General features: G+C 48.4%; 2 protein-coding genes across 3 annotated transcripts in view; both read left to right on the forward strand.

Moving 5' to 3' along the window:
- The first annotated feature begins 1,033 nt into the window (after positions 1–1,033).
- Positions 1,034–6,346, forward strand: CPLANE2 (ciliogenesis and planar polarity effector complex subunit 2). Its single transcript, XM_081923155.1, has 5 exons — positions 1,034–1,204; positions 1,421–1,573; positions 3,504–3,628; positions 4,293–4,429; positions 5,535–6,346. The coding sequence occupies exons 1-5, from the start codon at positions 1,099–1,101 to the stop codon at positions 5,797–5,799; spliced, it is 786 nt and encodes a 261-aa protein (XP_081779281.1). The 5' UTR covers positions 1,034–1,098; the 3' UTR covers positions 5,800–6,346.
- A 6,288-nt stretch (positions 6,347–12,634) lies between these two features.
- The window catches only part of LOC309376622 (anoctamin-7-like), a 30,961-nt gene continuing 20,788 nt past the window's right edge, over positions 12,635–22,807 (forward strand). For both annotated transcript variants that reach the window (XM_081923128.1, XM_081923129.1), the window contains exons 1-9: positions 12,635–13,100; positions 13,918–14,023; positions 14,256–14,440; positions 16,269–16,376; positions 16,493–16,629; positions 18,142–18,199; positions 18,374–18,484; positions 21,531–21,696; positions 22,716–22,806. In XM_081923128.1, the coding sequence (XP_081779254.1) occupies positions 12,969–13,100; positions 13,918–14,023; positions 14,256–14,440; positions 16,269–16,376; positions 16,493–16,629; positions 18,142–18,199; positions 18,374–18,484; positions 21,531–21,696; positions 22,716–22,806 (1,094 nt within the window). In that variant the 5' untranslated portion in view covers positions 12,635–12,968. The remainder of the gene's footprint in view (positions 13,101–13,917; positions 14,024–14,255; positions 14,441–16,268; positions 16,377–16,492; positions 16,630–18,141; positions 18,200–18,373; positions 18,485–21,530; positions 21,697–22,715; position 22,807) is intronic.

Genomic DNA, 22,807 nt, shown 5'->3' on the forward strand with positions numbered 1-22,807 from the left:
AACACGTCTGTTTGCATTTGATTTCCTTCTCAAATTCCTCCTTTTTCTTCCAGTGCAGTTTTTCCTGTGCACATTCAGCAAGCGTAGCCCATTGAGACACTCCCCCATCATTCTTGACCAGGTCTTTACTCTCCACAAGTACTGAAGGACCGCTCTACTGTTGCTGTATGGCTGAGCAAGAGAAATGAGAGGAGCCTTTTTGTTGGTATGGTAAAATATTTTTTCTCTCTTTTACTAGGTCTGCTGCGTTCAGCTCCTTCAACTGCTCTTTGTGAGCATTTCAGTTTTAAATATTCTGATTATTTCTACTTTTAGTTAAGTATTTTTATTTACTGGTATTTCTTGATTGCTAGGGGGGTGGACAGCAGCTGACCCCCTGGCTACACCCATGCCTCTCGCCCTGCTCCCTTTTTCATGGAGGGCAAAGCTACCAATGGGTCTCTGTCTCTCTCTCCTCTGTCAGACGCCTCATGCCTCCTAGAATCACAGGAGCGGGCAAAGTGTTGTGACACCTGTGTTTATCTGAGTGCTGGGCCAGGTGGGCTACTGGCCTAATCCAGCTGCAGGCTGTCCTTATGCATCCCTACTTCCTCTCTGTGCAAGGGGTGCCTCCTCAGCCAGGGCCAGCTCAAGGTATTCTTCTGCCTGAAGCACTTGAGAGGCAGGATTCCCACCCCATTCCCTGTACAGGATCTGGCTCAGCTGGTTGTTGAATCTCAGGCAATAGGACAAGGTGGCGGCAGCAGCAGCTTAGGAGACTCCTGGCAGATGCCTCGCTCTCTGCCTAATGATAGGGCAGTCCTTTCTGAGGCTTCCTCCAGGAAGGAATAATGGAGAAGGGATGTTTCTGAGCATGTGCAGAGTACTCCAGCCTCTATGTTACTGGAGAATGTAGTTAGGGTGGAAACCACTAAGCTTGAGCTTCTAACACCCTTCTTCCGAATTTTCCCCCAAAACATGTTCTGGGATCACACTGCACACACACTGCTTTTCTGCCTGCCATTTCCTGGGGCTTCGTGCCATGTGCAGTCTCTCCCCTATATCCTCGTAGTCACCACTTGCTCTGTCTTGCTTTGCAGAAATATCAAGAAAGTGAATATGATTGTCCCCCCAGGATCTGTCGTCGTCACAGATTGGCACAAGACTCCAGAGGGCAAGGAATACTTCGCCACTCTCTTGCGCCAGAAAAAGCGCAGGCTGTTTGGTGAGTAGGGGAGTGACAAGAGCCTTTTGGCACGCAAACAGGAGTGCAGACTTCTCTGGCAAGGAGAAGGCGCTCTGCACGTGCTCAGAGGCACTGTCGGTTTACTGCCATAACTCTGACACGTTTCCACATTTTGTGAGCTGGGAACGTGTGCTTTCACTTTGGGTTGCTTGAGGCTGCAGCGGCCAACTCACAGGGCTTGCTGTTCCTTTGCAGGGCTGACTGAAAGGCCAGTGCTGCCCCCACAAGTGGGTGCTGATATTGCAAGCTACAAGGTCTTCGTGTCGGGGAAGAGCGGCGTGGGCAAGACTGCACTGGTGGCCAAGCTGGCTGGTCTGGAGGTGCCGTTGGTCCACCACGAGACAACAGGTGATGCTGGCAAGGGAAGGAGGCAGTCGCGGTTTTCTCCCTCTCCAAGGAAATATTTCTCCTTTTGCAAAACTGAGCTCATTGCCTCCATCTTAAACCCCACGACAGGGTGAGCTCCCGTTGCTTGGTCCCTGCTCCTGCCAACCTAGCAGTTCAAAAGCACGCAGTGCAAGTAGATAAATAGGTACCACTCTGGCGGGAAGGTAAACGGTGTTTCCGTGCGCTGCTCTGGTTTGCCAGAAGCGGCTTAGTCATGCTGGCCACATGACCTGGAAGCTGTACGCCGGCTCCCTCGGCCAATAAAGCAAGATAAGCGCTGCAACCCAAGAGTCGGCCACGACTGGACCTAATGGTCAGGGGTCCCTTTACCTTTATAGGCCTCATGCTGCCAGAGTTATATTTGTAATCATGAAGTTCAACAGGCAGAAGTTGCTTTGTGGGTCCCAATGGACAAAGGAGATAAAAGCAGTCTTGTTGGAATGACTTCAATGAGTGCAGGACTGTGCAACTTTCTGAATTTCATGACATATTTGCTTAGGAAAAAGTGTCTGATGAAGAGTTCTGTGAAATCCAGAAGCCTGGTGATGTGGCCCAAATTACCGTATCACTTTGCCTAAAATAGCATTTCTCTGAAATGCTGTCAGGCTCTGGGGACTTGGCTTCCTCCCCCCGCTTTGGCTGTAGATAAGCAGGACAAAGTGAAAAGAGTCTCTTACCATTTAAGTGTTTAATGATCACAGCAAAAGAACAAAGCATTCTCAGAATAAAAGGTAAAGGACCCCTGACAGTTAAGTTCAGTCGTGAACGACTCTGGGGTTGCGACGCTCATCTCGCTTTACTGGCAGAGGGAGCCGGCATTTGTCCGCAGACAATTTCCAGGTCATGTGGCCAGCATGACTAAGCTGCTTCTGGTAGCACACGGAAACATCGTTTACCTTCCCGCAAGTGCTTTCGAACTGCTAGGTTGGCAGGAGCAGGGACCAAGCAACGGGAGCTCACCCCGTCGTGAGGATTCAAACTGCCGACTTTCTGATTGGCAAGCCCAAGAGGCTCAGTAGTTTACACCACAGCGCCACCCGTATCTCAGAATAAAGGTGTTCCCAATTAAGGATTCCCCCCACTTCCCCCCTAGTCACTTCTGTCTTGCAACCTGATCTTGCAACCACTGTGCTTTTTGTATAGCCACCTTATCCACTCTACGCGACCTTGGACTGATATGCTGAATACCTTCCAGCAAGACAGAGTCTGTTAGCTCTCTCTCTTCCTGGTCTTCATTTCGCTGTTCACCCCCTGGTTCGTCCCAACTTTTGTCTTCAGAACTATGCCCCTCTGCAAACCACTGTTCCAAATCTATACTGCTCCACTGCTCCTGGGCAGCTTCAGGATCCTGATCATGAGCAGGGGGACATGGTTCTGGACAGCCAAGAGTTAACACTCCAGGAGCGTTCTGATTCACTGGGTGCATTGCCCACATGACCCAGGCATTTTCCTTTGATCTGTGCTCTGTGGGGACTGAGCTCTCTCTGGAGAGCAGTCTGTCTGAGAATGTGAGCAAGCTAGTTTTGTTTTTGTTAGAGACAGAACTGTGCGAACATGCAGCTAGATTCTGTAGGTTTTCTTTTCTGTTTGTTATGCTTCTAAATACAAGAGTGTTAGATTAGAAGCACTGGTGTCGAGCTGAGTTATTGAAGACACCACGTCGACACAGACAAGCCATTTTACGCTGCGTGTGAACTCTGCTAACGTCCGACAACTGAGAAGAGTGGCAGTGCGCGAGTGGAAGCGTGTGGGCACCATTGAAGTTTGTCAGCAAGTCCTAGGCTCTGTGGTTTAACCCACAGCGCCACCCACATCCCTAGGGTTGCTGTTTTTTTAAGTTGAAAGCCGAGACACCCGTGATTCTGTTCTAGCTGAAGCTGTTGTGTTGCAGGGATCCAGACCACAACTGTGTATTGGCCAGCCAAGCTCAGAGAGAGTGGGAAAGCCATCTTCTTCAAGTTCTCCTTCTGGGACTGTGGCGAAGCCGTCCTTAAGAAGTTTGATCACGTCTTGCCGGTGAGTGTGCTTGCAGAAGGAGGTTCAGGCCTCTTCACAGAGGTGAGCTGCATCCTGACTTTCAGAGAAACACCTGCTGTTGGGATCAGGTCAGGCGCACCATTGCGAATTCCCTTCCAAGAGAGATCAGGCAGGTCCCACATCTCTATATGTTGTACAGCAGGCCCTGTTCTTTGCTGCTTTTTCAGAACGGTATGTATTTGTTTGTTTCCTTAATTCAAAAAAAATTAAATAAAATTTTCAGTTTTTACAAATTGTAAGTAATATAGCTTCTCTATAAGGGAGTAAAAGAAGACTCTGAAAAGGTGGATGGGAAGTGAACGGATATGAGAGATTTGTTTTGACTGTATTTTAAAAGAATATGTAAAATTTCAGAACGGTTTTAATTGGGCTCCTAACATTTGCATTGCTTTTATAAAAAAAAAACCCTCTCATCATATTGTGATTTTAAGTTTTGCTGATCATTCTTTCAACGTACAATTTCATTAATTGCTTTTAAATTTTGCTTAACATATTGCTGGCTGTATGTTTGCTTATTTGTCCTTGTTTCCTTGTGGGAAAATGCTTCTGAAAAACAGGATATACCATTTGTTAAATAAATGATGAAACAAGGGAAGACAAAAGTGGGCTGATTTCTGCTTCTCCTCTCCCCATGCCCCAACAGGCTTGCACAGAGAAAGTGGACGGTCTCCTGCTCCTCTTTTCGTTCACAGATCGGGCATCCTTTGACGACTTGCCAAACCAAATCTCTCGGGTGGCTGATGGGGCCAATAATGCCATCAAAATGGTGGTTGGCACCAAGTATCCTTCCAGCTCTTTGGTGTGTGTGTGCACACTCTGTCATTAAAACTCACAACTTGTTGCAAGGTGCTTGAAGGGGAAGGCAACTCTGCACGTGCTCAGGTGCATTTTACCCTTAGGATCTCTTTCTTTAAGTGAAAAGTTTGCACAGGAGGAAGACACTGCACATGCTCAGAGGTACTCATGACTGCTTGTTTGTTTTCACCTTCTTTATCCTGCCTTTCCAAGATAAAAGTCACACCAAAGGAGACTTGCAGGTAAAAATGTAGTGTAGCAGTGCTATTTTTCTAGAAAAAGAGGTGCTGGATCTCACCATAGACACCTCCCTCGTTCTCTTAGAATGGCAATGGCACCCACCTGAGAGGTGCTGGAACTGAGTTGTCCCCAGAAAAAAAGCCCTGGGTGTAGGTTTTAAAAAAACAAAAACCATCATGTTAAAAAGCCAGCTTAGCAAATTCAGATGAAAAACATTGTCACCAGATGCTCTGTGTAATAAAATATACCAGTCTAAAGAGCCCATTTAAAAGCAAGTAAAGAGGGTGACAGATGGAGAAAATGGATCTCTGAACAAATTTTTGTCTTTTGGAAATGGAAGGTGTCAAGAAAATAAAATAGACACATTGTTGTTTCATTTTATTTTCTGGGTCTTCTAGGGTGTGTGTGGGGGGGGGGTCCCCATCACCATGATTTTGAGCTGCTTTGATTATAGTTGTAGAAAAGTTAGGAAAGAATAAAACATTGAAAGCAAAATAATTAAGTAGTAGAACTTTGTGTGATGATAAATGCACTGAATTAAAAGCAGGCTAAAGCTGGCCACTTTTCTGTTGAGGAAAAGGCTGCTGCAGGGGCCTGATCCAGACTTTTGTAGGAGCAAGTCCTGGACTGGGCAGTTTTTGCTTCAGAATAAAAGCGGCCAGTTTAACCACACTGTTAAAAAAGGTATGTTCCTCCCCAAAGGGAGCTCATCCCTCAGGCCGGGGTCTTCAGAGAGGAGCTGCTACACCTTTGTTGTGGTCTGTGTGGAGATTTGCCAGGCCCACATTGACCTTGATGGGGGGGGGGGCTGAGTGTCTGGCTATCCACTTCCTTGACCGGCTCTCTCCAGGTTTGACCAGTTCGCCCACACCGACGTCACGGACCGGGACGTGACTGCCTTCCGCCATACTTGGGGCTTGCCGGTCTTGCGGGCCAAGAGCGTCAACGCGCCACGGTTGGCCGATGGACAGACCCTGGACGGCCGTGCTGGACTCTCGGATGTGGCCCACCTCCTGAACGGGCTGGCAGAGCATCTCTGGCGGCAGGACCAACTGGTGGCCGGCCTCATTGCTCCCTCCATGACTCCTGGGCCCCTGGAAGAGCAAAATCCCTAGTAAAAGTATCCTGGGGTGGCCCATCTTTTTTCATAACTTTTTTTCCCCCGCAGAAGAGCCATTGGGTGGCACTCAAGACCTGTGAGTAAAAAGGCTTCTGCCAAGCCTGGGCCTGGAGGACCGCTAGGCCGAAGCCATCGCTGCCATGGCAACCATGGTGGCAGGAACACATTATAGCCATGCTTAGGAAAGAACAGGTTTGGCTGATGGAGAAGACAGCCTCCTCAAGGCCAGGTGGCCCTCTGAGAGTCTCTTCCCCCGCTACCTCCACAAAGCCCACAGCACCCTTATTGTTTGCGCAGATTAATCCGGAGTCTGTTAACACTGAATTTCGGCTCTGGGCTTCGACTTGGTAGGAAGAAGAGTGAGGAATACTTCTGCCTTCTCCTTAGCCACGAGCAGAAGGTGTCCCAAAAGGAAATCAACCTCTCTGTGGTGGAGTCGAATCGTGCCCACAGGGAGTGGGAAAAGTGTACCCAGCCCCCTCCTCTGTAATTTGGTGTTGCTTTCACGCCAATAAATCTAGTAAATGGCTTTCATTTATCAGGGAGCTTGTGTGGCATGTGCTTCATTCTGCTAAAGGCTCAGTAGCAGCATCCCAACCACCGCTCCCCCCCAGTCCAGTTTGGGCTCCTGCTGAGGTCAAAACAGCAGCACCCCCTGCTTCTTTCCCCATGGATCTCCCCTCACCCGGCAAATTCTGGGTCTAGAAAGACTCGGCAGGTCTGGAGATGCTGTTCGGCTGGAAGACCCAACTGCTTAGCAGTGAACATTGCCCAAACGGCAGGCAGCAGATGGTCCAAAGTGTCTTGGGACTTGCCATACGTGATATCTGCCAGGCTTACTTGGGGGCAGGAGGGAGACGCAGGCGCTGTCTCCACAGAACGTTTCCATGGATCCCTTCCACGGCTTTTGCGGCTGCTGGCTGCTTTCCCCTCAGCTCAGTGCAAACTGGTCCTTTCTTTCCCTTCCGATGATAAACTTTGGTTAGAGGTTTCCTGACACAACCCCACTGGAAGGTTCTGGGGGGTGGGCAGGAAACTGCAGGACCCCCAGGCAGAAAACAGGAATATAGAAAAATGGTTGCACTTTTCAGATCCTTGCCCACCACTGCCTCCCTGCTGAACCTGCCAGCGTGGTGTAGTGGTTAAGAGCAGCGGACTCGTAATCTGGTGAACCGGGTTCGATTCCCTGCTCCTCCACATGCAGCTGCTGGGTGACCTTGGGCTAGTCACACTTCTCTGAAGTCTCTCAGCCCCACTCGCCTCACAGAGTGTTTGTTGTGGGGGAGGAAGGGAAAGGAGATTGTTAGCCGCTTTGAGACTCCTTAGGGTAGTGATAAAGCGGGATATCAAATCCAAACTCTTCTTCTTCTGATATCTGAACCTTAAAAGGCTCCTTCCTACGAGGGGAGCCTGATTCAGTGGCTGCAACCCAGGGCTGGCTTCACCTGTGCTTTCATCCCTCCTGCTGACATCACTCTCATGGCATCGGGGAACTCGGTAGAGCATGGGATGCTTAATCTCAGGGTGATGATTGCAGCGGGTTGGACTAGATGACCCTTGTGGTCCCTTCCAACTCTGCAATTCTGTGATGAACGTTAACCCAGTATGCAGAGTTTTAGCATTTGCCTTCACAATCATCCTGCAAGATGGGCCAATGGAGGGTGGAATTGTAACTGGCTGCCTTCCCCAAACTCTGTGCTGTGAGAAATCGTGACTGGAAGGAAAGTCTCTCAGCCAGGGCCTGACTGCGCCCTATGTCCACTTAATCTCTGGCCCCACAGGCGCTGCTTTGCTTTGTGCACCTTAGAGAGGAGGCTAATGGGCCTGGGAGTTTTTCCTACCTCTCCAGAGAAGCGGAGGCAACTTCTCATATGTGATTACCCCAGTATCTTCTTTTTTTAAACGAGGCTTTTTCATAATACAATACAATAAAAAAACTAATCTAAATGAAAACACAAAGAGGAAAACCAAAAAACCCAACAGAAGCAAGAGCAAAGCAAGGAAAGAAGAAGAAAAAGAAGCGGGAAGATAAAAATAATAAAAGAATGAAAAAACACCGAATTGTAGAGTTGGAAGGGACCACAAGGGTCATCTAGTTCAACCCCCTGCAATGTGGGTTTGACTCAAACCCACAACCTTAAGTCTCATGGTCTACCAACAGAGCTATCCTAAAGTATTCGCTCCATCTGCTCGGTGAGATTTTCTCAGACTCAGACATTTCAAGTTCATTCATTTTTCCTTCCACGCAAAAAGTCTAAAAGGGGTTCTCCAATTACTGTATTTTTCTGTGTATAAGACTAGGTTTCCCCCCGTAAAAATAATGTAAAAAATTAGGGGTCTTATACTCTGGGCCATCTCCCCCCATTTTCTTAAATCTGAGTCCCCCAAAATAGGGGGCGTCTTATACATGAGGACATCTTATAGACGGAAAAATATGGCATTATTATCAAAAAATTTCAGCAAAAGTCTCCCTCCAGACCAGCATTACAACTTTACCTCAAATGTTGAGAAGCAATGAATCCTTCATCTTTATTCACAGAGTTTCTTCACTGTAATCACATTAAAACAGTAATCTATAGTTATTCACTTAGTGTATATTCATTAATTCACACCCAGTTCCATATGTTCCATTCCTGATTCTTGCTGGCCATGGTTTTCCAACCTGATTTAGAAAAATAAAATCCGCCTATTTCCTCGTCCTCCAGTCTTCTTCCAGGAGTGTTGCCAGAAGCTTGGTAGCTTTCCCCTCGAAATTCACTCCGAATTGTATACAGAATCCTTTCTTTCTCAGTTCTGTCTCTACCACCTCATAATATTTCTTAATTTCTCCATCCATTGTTTCATCCCACTACCCTAGCATCATAACTCCACAACATGACAGTTTCACTCCTCCAGGCACCTGTGTGAAGGTCTTTTCCATTTCGTCATCTACTGCCTCAATCTTTACCATTCCAATCTTCTGTTCTGACAGTCCTCCATCAATAGTATTCTCCAAAGGTTCTGGGTCTTCTTTAGCCTCATCTTTCTCTGGTTCATTTTCATTCACCACTTTATCCATCTCAGTTCTGATCTCTTTTGGTTGCTCATCCAATAATTGTTGCATGATGCCAACAATGGCATCATGGGGTGTCCAACAGTGTTTTTACCGTTACTGAGTGCTCTTGGGCCTTTCTTGAAGATCTTACAGTCTCTGCTTTGAGTCTGAGTCCCCTTGATTTTTATCAAACCACATTTTCCGCATTTCTTTCCTCACAGTAGCATAATTATGCTAGTTAGTTTCATTTTGCAACCAGCACTTTATCCAGAAGGATAGAGTGTTAAAAATAAAAGACAGCAAAGATTTCTAATAGTTGGAACACCTCTTAGCGGTTTAAAATATTTTGGGGCTACAATTAAAGCATGCTTTTCATTTTGCTTTCAACCTTTTGATTTTCGTCTCTCTTTTTAAGCCAGCAATTGGGTTGCATTCTAGATTTATATTTCAACTGGCAGACAGAAAACCTCAGTCATAATTTATAATAGTCTCACAAATAAATAAAGGGAGGTTTAGCTGACTTTATGTCCCTTGGGACTATTACGTGGTGTTTGGGCAGAGCAGTGGAAAACAGCCTTTCAGAGCCTCGGAGCTTAATCTCGGTTCTCTCGTTTTCCCAGGGATTATGTGATAACCGAGATTTATAGCTCGGCTATCATTAACCATCACATAATTATCTCCATGGACAGGGTGTCTGTCAACAAGAGCTATGTAGTCCACCATCTTTCCTTCCTGGACGTTGCCCCATAAGAGCAGTCAATTTGTGTTTGTTCCTGACACTGAAGATCCTGACCCAGGCTCCATTTTGCCAAGGCCACCACTTCCTGAAAACATTACTGAAGAGTTCAAACAGCTCTTTTCTTGCCTGCCTGCCTGGAGCCAGAGTAAATATTTAATGCAGCTCGAGGGAGCTGAAGGAAGGATGTTTCTGGAATTGGAGACTGCGGTGATTCTCCTAATAGCGTGGGCTCCTCAAATTCATCTCACGCCGGGCTGGGCTAGGCTGGAAGGAAGCTGAAGAGCTGAAGATTCGTTGCAACCTTGTAGGCAGCAGCTTCAGTTTCATCAAAGGTTTCCCTACAGTCATAGAACCGTAGAATTTAAAGGGACCCACGGGTCATCTAGCTCAACACCCTGCATTGCCAGGCCTGCAGGTACTTTAAAACCAGCGGGTCTTACAAAGGAAGAACATTTATAAAGTTCTTCCTGAGGACCAAAAATGATGCCCACCCCAGAAGCTCATCAATGGCAGCTCCCAGAAACCAGCCTTGGGTTCTCCATGGGCCGGTCTAGTTTGCCTCTTCCCCTGAACTCTTTGGAGGCTGAGAGGGCAACCCGGCTCCTGCTACCTGCTAAAATCACACCCCTCTTTCCTCTTTCTCCAGCGCTGTTTATCCCCAATCTCTGGCTTCCCTCTTGGAAACTGCAGTGGTAGTCAGTGCTCCCTTGCTGACAATTCCCTTCCATAGCACCGTAATAGGAATTTTGAGGTCTTAGATATATGGTAATGTTCATAAGCGTACCATCCAAGCAGGTACATAGATCAGCACAGGAAGACCAACCTGGAACCATTTTGATTCCTAAACTGAGCAAATGTTTTCTCTGCAGGGTCAAAGTGGGAAACCTCCCCATTGTCTCTTTCCTCACAAATCCTGTCTTAAGGGCACATTTAAGATATGAATAGGGGGTGAGCCTGTGACATGGCCTAGTATTTATCATTACAAAAGACTGGCCAGGCTCCCCAGGCAATCCAGTAAACATTAGCAGGTGACTTGCCAGACAGGAGGGAAACAACCCACTCAGATTTCTGCTTTAGCCCACCCTTTCTGTGATGTAGGTGTGAGGTTTCTGGGGGTGGTCTTGGACTCCAAGGCGGGCAATTTAAAATGTCTATATAAGGGCGGACACACCTTGGTTCTGGGTCGTCCTCCTTCTCCTTTGTGTGAAGGGGGCACCCTGTTGCAACAGTTCAATAAAGATCAAGCTGCTTTGCTTCTCAATATTCTCTGGTTAGCCTCTGTTTTTTCCTCCGACCGATGGAGAACCTACAAAGGACTCTATAAAGGCTCTTGTGTCCCCCATAAGGGGATAAGGGCAGATTTTTTGTTTATTACAATAGATAATTTATTACGGTCAAAGACCAGCTCACGTAACATAACACAATAAAAACAGTGTTCATAAAGATAAAATATACAACCGGAACAGATTGCAGCAATAGCTCATGAGTTAAAATTGAGATATATACATACACCCGTACAACTGAGATTTGGGCTACCATAAAAAATTGACCCTGAGGCACCCCAAAGGGCAACTTCAGCATTTCCCTAATAAGCTATTTTATTCTAGAGGATGATCTGTGCCTACAAATCTGGGCGCAGAATCTGGCTACCAGCCAGGTAGTTCAGTGGTAGAACAGCTGCTTGGCATGCAGAAGACCCCAGGTTCAATCCATGATGGCAGCATCGCCTGGTAGGAACAGACCCTCTGCCTGAACGCCCCCCCCCCAGAGAGCCACTGCTGCCAGCCAGTGCAGACAATGTTGGGGCTGGTTGAAAGAACGTTGACAGCCCAGGGTTAGTTAGAATTGCAAGGTGGCAGCCTCTTCTTGTGGCCACTACGGAAGTACTATCCCCCCTCCCAAATCTACAGAGCAGATGTGTTTTGGATAAGGAAAGGGGGAGTGGGGGGGCAGGACTGGTGGATTGTGCCCCTCCTTAATTTGAGGACCCTCTTCCAGGCAGGAGGCTGTTGCAAGGAGAGAGACACCATCTGCCTGCTGGAATGTCAGCCTGCCTCCGACTCTGTTTCTCTTTCACAAAGACAGGATGCTCAAATGGCAGGTGAAGATGATGGACTATATGGAACTTGCCAAACTGACTGGGAGACTCCCGAAACCAGAGAGAAGAGACGGTGGAAAAAGACTGGAAGAAGTTTAAAGAATATTTGAAAAAATATGTTAATATATAAATCTTAGAATAGTTTTGGAAGTGGATATAGGCTGCAGGGTTAGAAGTAGAAGGTAAAGGTAAAGGGACCCCTGACCATTAGGTCCAGTCATGGCCGACTCTGGGGTTGCGGTGCTCATCTCACTTTATTGGCCGAGGGAGCCGGCGTACAGCTTCCGGGTCATGTGGCCAGCATGACTAAGCCGCTTCTGGCAAACCAGAACAGCGCACGGAAATGCTGTTTACCTTCCCACCAAAGTGGTACCTATTTATCTACGTGCACTTTGTGTTGCGGGGATTCGAACCACCGAGCTTCTGATCAGCAAGTCCTAGGCTCTGTGGTTTAACCCACAGCACCACCCGTAGAAGATAGTGTATTTTAAAATAGTATTCTTTGTAAGTGATAAAGTGTGAAGATCTTTATGGTAAATGTAGGTGCGATAAAGAAATGGTTAAAAATTATGATATATGAAACTGCTAAAGATGAGGTAAAATGAAAATCAGGCTTGGGGAAGCTCACCTAACAATGTTTAGAAATAATAAGGATAAGACAAGAATTTGTTTGCATTTCTGTTTGTATTGTTTATTTGCGTTATAAAATGAATAATTAAAAAAAAAAACACAAAGAGAGGATGCTCTGATGTCTCCCTGACCACCCACCTCTTTCCCCTCCTCCCACCTTTGCACAATCCCTTTTTGCCACCCACCCACCCCTCCGTGCCCCCACCACCAGGCTGACAGGCAACAAGAGATTGTGCCGGGAAGCCTCCTCTGCTTCTGCTGCTCCTCCTCCTCCTCCATCCCATAGCTGCTCAGCAACAGCAGAGCAGGGGCCTGCCAGTGCGTGGGGGTGGGGGGGGGCAGCGGGCTGGCATGGCTCCCAGCGCCCCTCCTTTCCCAAGCTATAAGCACTGCCTCTCCTCCTGCTGCTGCTGCTCTGACATCACTGCTCCATCTCCTTTGCAGGACCAGAAGATGTTGCCCAGCCCAGCAGGAGGATGGAGGTCCCCAGGCCACGGATGAGGAGCTAGGGGAGGGCAGGGAGACTCTCTGGCTTTGAAGCGGCCCCCACCCACCCAAATGAGCTTCTCTCCTGCATCCCACCTCCCTCTGGAAGGACTGAAGCGGTGATGGAAGCTGCAGCCTGAGTCTCCTTCCCCGACAACGCCCCCCACCAAGCCCACCATGATCCGCAAGAAGGTCTCTGGGTCGGATGCCCAGGACACCGGCCTGCTCATCGGCCTGGGGAAGAGCCCGTCGGGCCTCTATGAGGATTCCAGTATTCTCCCCAACGGGGGCGCTGGAAGGGACACCTTCGTAAGTACACAGGAAAAGCAGGGCAAGGAATCCCAGTAGGGTTTTTTTTCCAGAACCAGAGGGTGTTGGGATCAACGCCTTTCGTGCCTCCCGCACGGGGAGGTTTTTCCTTGGGCCCCTGAGGGTGTTTGGAGCCTAGTTGCGATTGCTGAGTGGCAAGGGGGAGGCGCTCTGTGTGTGCTCAGGGACTACACTCCCCCGCCAGCTTTATTTAGAACCAAGTCCTGGGAGTGTCTCAAGAAAGAAAGAAAAGGAGGAAAGGGGTTCAGATCTGCAGGTGTAAGACCCCCGTACCCCTAACAGCATCACTTTGTGGGGTCTCTCCTTCAAATCCAGCCCTGGGAGGAGGGAGGAGGCGCAATTCTGCTGTCAGACCCACAAAGAAAAGCAACAGAACTTTAAAAATGCAATTGTGGGGTTCAGCTGCCCACTGCTACTGTACACAAATAGTGTGGGGGTGGAGCCAGTGGGCAAAGCCTTTCTGTGCCCCTTGGGTCTTTTTACTGCAAACTGTGAGCCCCCCAAAGTTGCATGAAGGCTGAGCTGCTAATTGAGAACTGGCAGGTGGGAGGACGCCAATTCTGGGCCAGGCCAGGCCAGGCCAGTTAATCCCAGATTTAAAAAACCAAAACAATAAGAGCAGGTCCTATTAACGGGAAGGAGGGGGGGCTCTTTGTGGTCCCCAATCTAGGACAGGCTGGCCCACTTTGCAAGGCTGCAGCCTCAGGCACCCACCAGACTCTACAGGGGCTTCCACCTTCCATCCCAGATGCAGAATAGTCCCCCAAATGTGGACCCATCCTGATTTTGTTTTCAGGATGTGGACGACGACGACGACCCCATCTACATTTATGGCGATGAAACTTATGGCTACCCCAGCAGTGCCAGCGGGAATTACTTCCGAGATGGGAAGACGAAGATAGGCAAGTATAACCCCTTCTTCCTCGCCCCAGTGTTTTGCCCAAGTTGCAGTTTTGCAACCGCAGAGCAAAGGGGGCTTCAGCTTCTGCGAACTCCGAGCCGCAGGCAGCGCGAAAATGAACCCATGTTGCTCTGGCCACATGCCTTGTGGGGGGTGGGCTGCACTTCGGTTGTGGAACAGGGCAGCCCCCAGGGCGCCCGCAATTCCCTTGCCATCTCCTTCTCTGCCTGCAGATTTTGTCCTGGTCTGGGAGGAGAAGCTGCGTCCCTCAAAGAAGAGGCGCAACAAACAGCCCCACACGGAAGGCGAGAGGGCAGCGGGCCAGAGGGCCGGGTGGGAGGCGGCCCGCGGGCGTCACGAGAGGTGGAGGCAGAAGTTCCTCAAGAACCTGCGCACTGCCGGCCTCTTGATGGAGAAGGTGAGGGGGGGCTTTGCTGGCAGGGGTCTCCTGGAGGGCTTTGGGCAAAGTTGTACCAAGGCTTCCTTGTGCCCTTGGCAAGGAGCTGAACTGGCAGCACTGAAGCTGGGATAGACCAGGGAGCAGAAACTCAAAAAGTTCGCTTTCTGTCTGCCAGCCTGCCTGCCTTCTTTTCCCCTGCTGGGTGCTCCACTCATTTAATTTAATTTAATTTCACTTTTCCATATTACCATTCGCAATGCGGTTTACAGCAACAAAATATACAACAAAGAACCCACACCTTAGAACAGGCACAGGGAAACTCGGCCCTCCAGATGTTTTGGGACTACAATTCCCATCACCCCTAGCTAACAGGACCAGTGGTCAGGGATGATGGGAATTGTAGTCCCAAAACATATGGAGGGCCGAGTTTGCCTATGCCTGCCTTAGGATAATGTGATCAAATACGGAAAGTCATAATAAAATCCAACTTTAAAATGGGACGGCTTATATTGGACTTATATCCAATAAAGTACAGTCATAGCTCATGTTACTTCCGCTTCATGTTACGTTCTTTCAGGTTACGTCCCGCGGCGACTTCTGGGTTTTGCCACTCGCGCATGCACAGAAATGCAAAATGACGTCACACACATGCGCAGACGTGAATCGCAATCCGTGCATGTGCAGACGCGCCGCTGTGGGTTGCATTTTTTTCATGTTGCGAACGGGCCTCCGGAACGGATCCTGTTCGCAACCAGATTTACCACTGTACAGTCAAACCTTGGTTGTCCAACATAATCCGTTCCGGAAGTCCATTCAGCTTCCGAAACGTTCAGCAACTGAGGCGCGGCTTCCGATTGGTTGCAAGAGCTTCCTGCACTCAAGCGTAAGCTGCCATGGCCGTTTAGCTTCTGAAAAACGTTCAAAAATGGAGCTGCTCAGGAGCCGAGGTTTGACTGTAGTATCCAATAATCTTTGGGAACATAATAGTACACAACTAACTCTCAAAACATCGGCAAATAATAGAGACCAGGGAGAAGAGTCGGTGGAAGAAGATTGGAAGAAATTTAAAGATTATTTACAGAAACATTGTAAAATTAATGAATGTTAGAAGGATGTTGGAATGAAGTTATGTGGCTTTAGCAGAAATGTTATAAAGGATTAAGTAAAAATAGTTTGTTAATTGGTGAAAGGAAGAAAAGTAAAGTTAGATTATATCAAGATAAATTATAGGACAAAAACTGGGAAAGATGGAAAGGATTTGCTGAAATAGCTAACCGAACTAGAATACGAAAAAGGGAGGTGTGAGGTCAAGGAAACAAGCAAATGAAAGATAAGTTATGGGAATATTTGTTGTGTTTTTAATTGTTTCTATTTTTCTGTTTGTTTTTTTTCCCTTATTGTGATGTGTTGTTTTCTTTTTGTTTAATTTAGTGTTCTCTCTTTTTTCTTTCTGTAACCCTTAAAACTTTAATAAATGCTACTTTAAAACAAAACAAAACAAAACATCGGCAAATAATAATTAAACAGAAATTCACTCTTAGCATATACAATAAATTATTACTAAACTGTGCTCCTTAAAAACAAAAAGATAGATGCAAGTCGCAAGGCATAAAATACCACAATACGTACAAAACCATGTAAAAGGATCAAGTGGAGAAACCAAGACGCATGATGGTTTATTTTTAAGAAATCCCAAACTCCTCCACTCATGCTTCCCAGCCTCCCCAACTGGGGAGGGGGCCTGGGCTTCCGGTTCGTGTTTTCTTGGGGGCCACAGTCTTTGTGCTGCACTCCATGTGGAAGAGAGCTCCCCCCCACCCTTCTCAGCAACCTGTCTCCTTCTCAGGAGGAGACTCTGAGCGACCGCAAGGGAATTCACTACATGAAACTGAGCGCGCCCTGGGAAGTGCTGGTTTACTACGCGGAGGAGCTGTGCATGCGGGCCCCTCTCCAGGTGAGTGTCGGCGCATGCAGGTGTGGTGGGGGCCCCGTTTGGCTTCCTGGTGGGCTGCCTCCTTGCCAGCGGTCTACCTCCTAGCCCCTCCGTCTCCTCTCGTGCCCCCATCACAGGCCCACCCCAACCCGGACCGCAACAGCTCTGACGACCTGCTTCAGAAACTGCACCTGCCAAACATCATGGCCCAGCAGGTGCCCAAGAAGCCCGTCGACTACTACACCTGTGCCTTCCGAAAGTCCAAGCTGGACAAGTGAGTGAGGGCAGGTGTGGGGAACCACCAAAGGGGGGGGGACCTCCAAGGGGTGAACCCCAGGTGGCCCTCAGGCCTTTCTGTGTGGCCCATAGCTGTCAACGTACAGATTTGAAAATAAGGGACCAGCAGCCTCAAAAATAAGGGATCAGCAGCCAAAATAAGAGATTTTGCGGACACAAATATGTTCAACTTATGAGCCCCTCCGAGCCAAAGGCAGAAAACCCAGCCAGCAGCCAAACGAAGCCTCAAGCGGTGGTTCCCACAGCGCAGCAACCTGGCAAAGGGGATGCAGCAAGGAAAACCACGTCACCTCTCCGCTGGGAAGCGCTGAGCAAGGGCAAGTTCCCAGGCAATGCGGCCGATTTGATTGGCACAAGGCATGCAAGCTCCACCCCCCAGTCATTCTTAGACTCCTTATTGGGTGAGCAACGCAGCCAAGCAGCACAGTTGGAGCCTCCCTCCTCCCTGGCCGGCAGGAAAGGAGGGACAGGAGCTGCTTCCTTTGAAACCCGGGAAATTTAAGGGATATCATCAATAAGGGATAGCACCGGGACATGGCGCTGAGATAAGGGACTTTCCCGCCAAATAAGGGACAGCTGACAGCTATGGTGTGGCCCCCAGGACACTTCTCAGACCACACCCACCTTCTCGGTCTCCAAAGGAAGCCTTTCAGCAGTTGTGCCGTGTTTGGGCCTGGCTGGGAAGTTTCTGAGGATGCTTGCAAGGTCTTTTGTCCAACTGGAGAAGGGCTGCGGTGCTGGGGGGGAGGGAAGACCTGCGGCTTTTGTGTGGCTGGAAGATACCAAGAGAACAGTCACTTCCAGTGCCCCACCCAATTTTTGCCTCTGGCCCTGCCCACCATTGCCACACAGCCCTCAAGGACCACCTCTTTCCATATGAACCTACCCAGACCCTGCAGTCATCATCCGAGGCCCTTCTTCGTCTGTAGTGTACCAGCATGAGAACGGGGCCTTTTCGGCGGTGGCTCCCCATTTGTGGAATGCTCTCCCCAGGGAGGCTCCCCTGGCGCCTTCATTATACACCTTTAGGCGCCAGGCGAAACGTTCCTCTTTAACCAGGTCTTTGGCTGACTGACATCCATGCCCTTTTAAAGCGTGGGTGGGTGGGTGCATTTCTTGGGTTGTTCTTGTTTTCATTGTGCATTTTGTGCTTTTATATTGTGATTTTACATTGTAACTGCCTTGAGACTTGCGGGTATAGGGCAGTATACAAATATAAAATAATAATAATAATAATAATAATAATAATAATAATAATAATAATAATAGCAGCCTAGTGGGGGGGGGGTCTGACAGGCCAGATAGAGAAGCCTGAGGGTCGTAGCTGTGCCTACAATTACCCTGTTCCGTTCCCAAAACTGCTTTGGCCAGAGGCGACACAAAAGCTGCCCAGGTTGAGGCCTTGGGGAAGATGCCCAGTGCTTCCATCCCAGCCTGTGTCCAGCTCTCCTTCTTTCTCTCTCTCTCTCTCTCCCCTCACCTGTTTCAGGTTCCTGGGCAGCGAGCAGCACGATTCGTACTTCACCAACACGCAGAGGCATCGCATTGTGAGCCCTTGGGGTGGGGAATGGGGCATGCCTGGTGGGTTGGGGGCAGCCTGGCAGCAAGGAGGAGGAGGAGGAGAGGGAGGAGACAATTTTGACCACCTCTCTTGTCAATGCCCTTTCCTTTTCCTCCCACCTGGCTGAATCCCCCCTGAGCGCCACCCCTCTCTCTCCCAGGTGTATGAGATCTTAGCCCGGACCATCTATGGGAAGAGGAAGCATGCAGAGATGGGCATCGACCGGCTACTGAACGAAGGGGTCTACTCCGCAGCCTTCCCACTGCATGAGGTAAGAGAGACGCTGGGGGGTTGGAATAATAATAATAATAATAATAATAATAATAATAATAATAATTTATTTATATCCCGCCCTCCCCAGCCGGAGCTGGCCTCAGAGCGGCTAACAACAGTAAAATAACACATCATTCTAAAATCAGTTTAAATCAAATTAATGGCAACCATTGGGGTATGAATGAATGAATGAATAAATTTATTACGGTCATAGACCAGAAAAAACATAAAAAAACAACAATAGTTTACAAAGGGAATAATGGTGTCAATTAAAAATTGTGAAATTATACATAAAAGCAATACACATATGCACACACACCCACACACACACGCATATATACGCATATATGCACTACAGTGTATGTATAGACTTAAAAAAAGGGGGGGCTTGTCCAGGGGTCAAGTCTTTTACTTTTTTACAGCTAATGCCCTCCGCTTGATCGCAGCCGCAGAAAATTTGGCCACTTTCAGTGTTACTTCTGGGTTTTTATCTCCTAGTAGGATTTTCAGCCGCTGAGATTCAGATCGACCTGGAAATTTCTGAACGATAGGGGAGATAAACAGTGACCTAATATCCCCGTAAAGGTCGCAGTGTAACAACACATGTGAAGCCGTTTCCACCTCTTTCAGACCACATGGGCAAACTCGTTCAGCATAGGGTGTGCCCCCGTATCTGCCCTTTAGTAAGGCAGATGGCAGTACATCAAATCTGGTAAGGGTAAACGCCCGCCTGTATTTTGCGATTTGTAGATTCAGCAAATATGGTGTTAGATTAAACCCTTTTCCATAATCTTGGATAGCTGGATATTTATCTATCTTGCTCATATGGTCCTGAAGCTCTACATCTCCTATTCGCTGGCTCACCATCCTTTTAGCCTTTTCAAAACCTGAGGCTATAAGTTCTTGTGGGGAAAGCCCCAGGCCCTTCAATTTTTCATAAAGCGACAATCTCCATTTAGACTGGAACGGGTCTATTAGAGTCAATGGAGCCACTCCCACTGGGAAAAATATGAGTTTTAGCCAGAAGTGAATCTTCAGGATCCATATCCTGGCATTAATAGGGAGTTGACCTACCTCCAGCCTGATGGCTGTGTTGGAGACACAGGTAGGTAACCCTAGTAGGGAGCGGTAAAATTTGGTTTGTACAGATTCCAGGGACTTGAGTTTTTGACAATTAAATATCTGGGTGCCATACATCAATTGTGGAAGTATTTTTGCAACAAAGACCTGGGAGGCAGCAGGAACATATTGACCTCCTTTTCTGTAAAAGAATCTTATGATAGCTCTGAAAGATCTTTGCGCATTTACAATGGAATTCTTAATCTGATGGCACCAAGATCCAGTTTAGGGCTCCCCTAATGCATGAAAGGGGGCCGAGACTCCCTGCTCCTTGACTCCAGGTCTATACGGGTGCTGGCTGCAGTTCCTTAGCGCTGGGTTGGGTGTGGTTTGGCAGAGGAACAGCTGCTCTGCACGCAGAAGGTCCCAAGTTCACCCCCTGGTGTCTCCAGCAAGGAATGGGAGAGACCCCATCTCTGGGACCCTGCAGAGCTGCTGCGGCTGCCGGTCAGTGTGGGCAGCACTACGCTGTATGGATGCACTGATCTGCTCTTGGTGTATGTTCCCAGGGGGGAGGGCACTTTGTTTTTTAAATAATTTTTCTTAAATTTCATATTGCCAAATTAAACACACCAAACCAATTAATCCAAATTATAACGATACATATCATGTAATCCAATTGTTATCCAAATTATAAATTATTTTTGTGGGGGCTACCCATGCTTCTTGATTGACAGGAGTCCAATCCTCAACTGTTTTCTGCTGCTTTCATATTAAGAATGATATTTCCAGTCCCCTCTTCTCAATCCTTGTTGTTACACATTTTCCTTTTCCTTCACCTCCAAATTGCTCCGCAAGTGGGTTGAAAAAAACAGTCTTATTTGTAGTTCTATGTGGACTTCTTATTTGTAGTTCTATGTGGACTGCTCTCTCGTAAATTCCAATAGAACAGGCATTTCCGCTCGAGCAAGCAATCGCCATCTTGTCATTCCGATGAAATACAGTCTCAAAGCTCGCTCTTTAGCTTTCCCGACCTGTTGCCTCGTAAATTAGTCTTTTCCCAGGAGGGCTGCCCCTTCCAGTTCGCAATCTCATCGAAAGTAATAAATCTTCAGCTCGCCCTCCCTCAAGACCAAACCTCCTGCAACACAGGTCTCTTATCCAATCTCTATTCCATCTGCGTCACAAAGAGAGCCCTTCTTCATCCAAATCCTTTACGGAGTAAAAACCTTAAAATAAAAACACAGCTCATTTTTAGTCCCATTTGCCAATTAGTTGCTGTGACGGATCCTCTAGAGGGGGGACTATTAGTTAATCACATAGAGCAAAAAAAAGATAAAAAGTCATTCCCCCCCCCCCCTTTCAGTTCCGGGGGGAGGGCACTTTGCATGTGCCCCAAGGCACCTTTTTCCTCTGCTTATGGTCATGGCTGTTTCACTTGTACTGTTCCACTTGGGCAGAGCTCATCCAAGGTGGAAGTATCGTTAGAATAAAATTTAAAACTCAAAACGAAGAAGCAGCCAGTCTGCAATGTGGTTCCCCAGCCACCTTAGCCCTCCCAGGCCCGGGGCCAGGGTACCTGGCCACTGCGTGGACTTCCTTGCCTCTCACACAAATGATAAATCCTGACGTGGAAAATATTGCATGTAGATTATGTCTGATTAAAAAAAGGCAAGCAGTGAGTGCAAAGAACAGCGCATAATATTTCGCAGGATGTTACTGGTTGTTTAGGCTGTGTTCTTCTTTTTCTTGGTAACTGTCTTTTCATCTTTCCGTTTTCCCAACTGAAATTAAAATCCTGCTATTTTTCGTGAGGCTGTACACCTTGGCCTCTACACCTCTGTCCCTTGGGAGTCTGGGATCCTCCCCAAGGATGTCTGTGCTACCTTCTGACATCATTTCCTGTGGGTGATGATGTGACTTCCTGTGGGTGATGATGTCACACGTCCACTTAACCTCTTCCCTTCTGGCTCCTCTTCCCACAGGGCCCCTTCGAGCTGCCTGAGTACGAGGTCCTGGGCGAAGAGCTGAACCCCCGGCAGATCCTGTACCGCTTCTGGGCCCAGTGGCGCTGCTGGTACAAATACCAGCCTTTGGACCACATCCGGGAATACTTTGGGGAGAAGGTGGCCATTTATTTCGCCTGGCTGGGTGAGGCGCCCTCTTTTGTCTCCTCCTTGGCTGTGGCAAGACGCTGCTCAGAAGTCCGGAAAAGGGAAGCAAGGAAGGTGCAGAGGCAGGCGGGGGCCAAAAACCACTCTGCGGTTGCTCAGAGGCCATGTGCACACCAAGCCTTTGAAGCACACCCCCAAAGAATCCTGGGAATTGTAGTTTGTTCAGGTTGCTGGGAAATAAACTACAGTTCCCAGGAACCTTGAGGGGTGGGGTATCTGTATGCTTCGAATTGTGTGAGTGTGAGCTGCCAGAGGTCTCCCTCTTCTTGACATTCCCGTATACCGTATTTTTCGCTCTATAAGACACACTTCCCCCCTCCTAAAAAGTAAGGGGAAATGTGTGTGCGTCTTATGGAGTGAATGCAGGCTGCGCAGCTATCCCAGAAGCCAGGAGAGCGAGAGGGATTGGTGCACACCGAACCCTCTCGCTCTCCTGGCTTCAGGGATAGCCACACAAAGCCTCCGGAGCGCAGCAGGTGGAACACTCCCCCTGCCCTGAAGAGGCTTGACACAGCTATCCCAGAAGCCAGAACAGCAAGGGGGATCGCTAATTTCACTGCGCAGCGATCCCTCTTGCTGTTCTGACTTTGCTTCGCTGGAGAGGCGCTGTGCAGAGAGGGAGAGAATCTTTTTTTTCTTGTTATCCTCCTCTAAAACTAGGTGCGTCTTATGGTCAGGTGCGTCTTATAGAGCGAAAAATATGGTGGCTTATTTCACTTCTGTTATTGTGTGTGCTCCCGTTTGAGCCTTGCACTTTCTACGTGCTCAGAGATAACTTTTGAAGCGGCTTTGGGTCTCACCTGGTGGTGAGTTCAGCCCCTGCTCTGCATCTGGGTCCTGAGCAGGGAGACTGGGGTGGGGTGGGGAAATCTGGACTTGAGGAAGGCAGAGCCGAGCCCATAAGCTCCGGCCTGGAAAGGGCTCAGGGTGTGGGGCAGCAGGGCAATGTTGGGTGCCCTCTGCTCACGGTCTCCGCCTCACCTGTCTCCCCTGCAGGCTTCTACACGGCTTGGCTCCTCCCAGCGGCCACTGTCGGCACTTTGGTCTTCCTTGCCGGCCTCTTCACCATGGGGACAAACACACCAGCG

The sequence above is a fragment of the Podarcis melisellensis genome (genome assembly GCF_964234715.1).
Source record: "Podarcis melisellensis genome assembly, chromosome: 8".
NCBI classification, from domain to species: Eukaryota; Metazoa; Chordata; class Lepidosauria; order Squamata; family Lacertidae; genus Podarcis; species Podarcis melisellensis.